This window comes from Talpa occidentalis, unplaced genomic scaffold, assembly GCF_014898055.3.
Source record: "Talpa occidentalis isolate TD23 unplaced genomic scaffold, MPIMG_talOcc4v2.1 talOcc4.13, whole genome shotgun sequence".
Lineage (NCBI taxonomy): Eukaryota > Metazoa > Chordata > Mammalia > Eulipotyphla > Talpidae > Talpa > Talpa occidentalis.
Window position 1 is genome coordinate 54,965,990 of NW_023601322.1, and position 4,483 is coordinate 54,970,472.

Sequence of the window (4,483 nt, forward strand, 5' to 3'; positions counted from 1 at the left end):
TTTGATTAATTAGAAAATTGTTAATTAGAAAATTATGAAATAATAACTCTTATTTTATCATCTGTATTTTTAAATCCTTTGCCATTTGTGTTCTAAAAGTTATGAAGCTATACATTCATAACTTTAGTGGATATTATGGCTAACATAATTGAAAGTTGAAATGCAGTTTTATAACAAATTGTGGAATAAATTAAATGTAATAATACTAATGAATATAATAATAGTAGGTGATTTTGAGCACTTAGATTGTATAATGCCTTCTGCTCACCTTATGGTGAGGTTACATTGATTATCTTTATTCTAGAAAAAGAAATCAGATATTTCAAAAGAGTTAATTAAAAATGAAATATTAAATCATATTTATTGACTAGTTCAAAAGAAATTATCAATACATAGATGGATTTGTCAGCTCAGTGGAGGAAATAGCAGACCACGTTATTTGACATGATGTAAATATACATGTATGGGTTACTGAAAGTTATTGAAGATGAGAAAATTGTAAATGTTATTTAGTTTAGGGCCTCCCTGGTGGTGCAGTGGTTGAGCACTGGGTTGTGAAGCTGCCCGCAGCCTCTGCAGCGCCGCTTCAATCCCTGGCCGCCGGGCGAGGGTCCCACATGGCGTGCAGACCTATCCTGCAGTGCCCGCTGCTCCCCTCAGCAGTGTACTTCATTAGTCTGCCTGTTCTGTTCCCCGCTCTGGCTCTGGTGAATTCTCTCACCCTCCTGCACTTCTGGCTGTACCCGGTACTTGTATAAATAAATAAATCAATCTTTTTTTTTTTAAAAAAAAAAGTTATTTAGTTTAAAATAGTCTAATAAAACTTTGTAAACAAGTCTTATTTCTCATTTACTTATGTAACATGACTTCTACCATCAATTGACGCATGTTTTTAACCACAACTCACCCTTTGTTATCTCAGTTCTTAAATTTACATGACTTCCTATGTCCTAAGGTAGACTTAGTTCAAGTTATATCTTACCTGAATCTCTACCCTTACCTCACGCAGACATTTTCTCTTTCCTCTGCATTAATCTATCACCCTATAGGAGACTTAGCTATCATGTTTATTTCAAACTTTTTTTTGTATTGTCAATATAAAATGATTTTATATTTGATCCCATAGTTTATTGAAGATAAAAACCATGTCTTTCTTCATTGTCCCCTCTTCAGTCCCTGTAAAATGTGTGAAATATAGTGAGAATACAGTGAATGTTTATTTTAAAATGAACATATAGCAAAGATTTTAATCACCATTTTAACATTTTTCCTGAAATAATATGAACATAACTTTAGCAAGATCAGTACTTTCTGCTTACAGTAATAGAACAAATTTAATAATTATATTTGCATTTTATATTTTAGTAGCTATGTATTTTAGTGGACTAAAGGAAAAGCAATAACTTTTATTCATAGCTGACATTTTTGTTACAGATATTTTGAATATATAGACCCAGCAAAGAAACATTACCTTAAACAAGAAGGTAGTATTGTTTTACTTTATGAATTTTTCTTCTCCAAGTATGGACAACATGATTTTCAGGTGTTTTGATGACCATCTGCATCAATGTCATTCTGCTAGGAAATATAACTGCATATGGACACTTCCACATCATAAAAAGTAGTTATCTTACTCAGATTGAGTTAGGATTCCAATTTCTATAAGACACATAAAGAGGAACAACTTAAGCTTTTATCAGAAGTGCAGTTCCAGTGAAGGTGTTAGCTATATATTTTACTTAAAAATGGAGTTTGTTAAACCTTCAGTTAACATATGCTTATTGGATATACACATTTAGAAGTTATTGTGTTCACTTTATTGGCATACAAATAAATAAAAATACAGTCCTCTTCATCTAAAATCTTAGAAGTTATTTGAGGAGAAACATGCATATAGAAAACTATAAACTCATGCCATTTGCAGAAACATGGACAAACTGAAAGGGATTATTCTAAATGAATTGAGCCAGAAGGAGAAAGAAATACTAGATGTTTTCACTTATATGTGAAATATAGGGAAACTAAACAAAGAATTAAAGAAAAATTGCAAGGTTGACTGTGAAAGCAGACAATAGATCTGAGACACTCATGAGGGGAGGGCAAAGATAAGAGAAAGGGGGAGAGTAGAGAACAGAGGAAAGGAGAGCACAGTGGCTTGTGGTGGAGGACTGTCCATACTTCAGTGGTGGGAACACTATGGTGGCTACGTTTGAAGGTAGAAATCCTATATTGTGAAAAAATGAACAATATATTTAAACAAAAAAGAAAACTATAATAAAGGTATTCGGTACTCATTATATAAGTAGTAAATTATCTAAGCCTTATGACTACCCCTTGAGGTCATTTGCTTTACCACCTAATTTTAAAGAGAAGGAGAAGGAGGCAAAGACAGTAAGCAATGAGGCTGGATTTTTGAATTCAGACAGCTTAGCCCTTTATATATGTTCTTCACCACCAAGCTACATTGTGTGTAACCTATGCTGATAAAGTTTTGTGTGAAGCAATTAAGGCATTGTAGGAGAGTAGATAGGGAAAACTCTCTTTCAAATTTCAGGAAGTTGTATTTGAGTAAGTCTTGAAGAGACTCCAATAAAAATGGAAGAGCAGAGGAATAATCCTAAGCATAAATAAAAGCAAAAGTGCAGATGTGTGAAGAAGTGGAGACCCATTAGACTATTCATTTTTCTGAAGTTGAGTTATATGTTCAAGCATAATAGAAGGTAAGTTTTATAAAGGACCTTGATATCAAGTCTGGCAATGTCTATTAGTATACTTGAAGTATCATGACAAATAGACAAAAAGTAAATCCAAAAAATATTCAATATATTATTTATTTTTAATTAAGGAAACATTGATTTATAATACTTTATATGATACAGAAATATAGGGTCCAACCTAAGACTTGATACATAATTTTATAGATCATGAGAATTAATTTACTTTTCCTTCTTTTGCTCAAATATGAAAAAGTTAATAAATAGGACCTGTGGATATCAGAAATAATTTATAAAATTTAGGCTCATATTTACAGAAATTAGATTCATATTTATAAGATTATTTGCTATTTGAAGAGAGTTTATCTCAACTATAGATAGTGCAGATCAGAATCTACTGAATGTCAGCTGTTCTAATCCATTTGCTTTGTTTTCCAGCACTGTTGCATTTTTTAGAGCATGGTGGGTGGGAATGAGTCCTCAGTAACTGATTTCATCCTTGTGGGACTCTTTCCTGAGTTTCGGCATTCCATTGTCCTCAACTCCACGATCATTTTCATCTACATCCTTGCCTTCTTGGGAAATACACTTCTCATTATATTGATCTGGGCTGACACCCGACTCCATATACCCATGTACATTCTCCTCAGTCAACTCTCACTCATTGACTTGACATTAACTTCCACCATTGTCCCGAAGATGGCTTCTAATTTTTTCACAGGGGAAAGGACAATATCAAGGATTGGCTGTGGAACCCAGAGTTTCTTCTTCCTGATGCTGGGAATGTCAGAATGTCTCATTTTGACTCTCATGGCTTATGATCGCTACGTGGCTGTCTGCATTCCACTGCGTTATCCCACCATCATGAGCCCCAGGTTCTGTCTGAATACGATAGCTGGGTGTTGGATTGGAGGCTCTATAAGTTCATTTATCCATACAGTCTATCCTATGCATTTCTCCATCTGTGGGTCAAGAGAGATCCATCACTTCTTCTGTGAGGTCCCCGTCCTCATTAAACTGTCCTGTGAAGACACTTCAGTGTATCAGTTAGTGGTGGTGGTAACAAGCATTGTGCTCCTTGTTGTGCCTTTCAGTCTCATTACAGCCTCCTATAGTCTTATCTTCCTCACTGTTCTCCGTATCAACTCTGTTAAGGGTAGAAAAAAAGCCCTGGCCACCTGTTCTTCCCATCTAACTGTGGTGAGTCTCTTCTTTGGCCCAAACATATTCATATACATGTCTTTCACTTCCTCCCATAGTCCAGAACAGGATCAGGCTCTCTCTCTCTTCAGCAATATTCTTACCCCCATGTTAAACCCCCTCATCTATAGCCTGAGGAACAAGGAGGTGGTGGCAGCTCTCTGGAAGTTGCTGGGGAGATGTGTGGTATCTTAATAGATTAGTACATTCTAGCTGTAAAAAGAACATGCTGCCCAGCATGAGCAAAGCTCCAGTTCAAAGTTAAAATACTAAGTTAATATGTGATCTCACTGTAGATCACTGATCTACATAAATAAAACTGTTTATGTGATTTTTCAAGTCTTCAATGGAGGTTTATTTACTTATAAATATCATTTGGTGTAGTATTACTTAGTAACAAAATATTTAATATTAATTAGTATGGATTTTTTGTTAAATTTAGTTTGAAATCTCTGAGGATTTAAAAAATTTCCTGCAGATCTTCAGTATCAATCCTTTATCAGGCATGGTGTGCAAATATTTTTCTCCCATTAGGTTGTGTCTCTTTGTTTTCACCACTGTCTGTTTCA

General features: G+C 34.6%; 1 protein-coding gene across 1 annotated transcript; it reads left to right on the plus strand.

Moving 5' to 3' along the window:
* Positions 1-3,173: 3,173 nt before the first annotated feature.
* Positions 3,174-4,109, plus strand: LOC119242847 (olfactory receptor 2L3-like). The gene has a single exon (XM_037508300.1). The coding sequence runs from the start codon at positions 3,174-3,176 to the stop codon at positions 4,107-4,109; it is 936 nt and encodes a 311-aa protein (XP_037364197.1).
* The last annotated feature ends 374 nt before the right edge of the window (positions 4,110-4,483 follow it).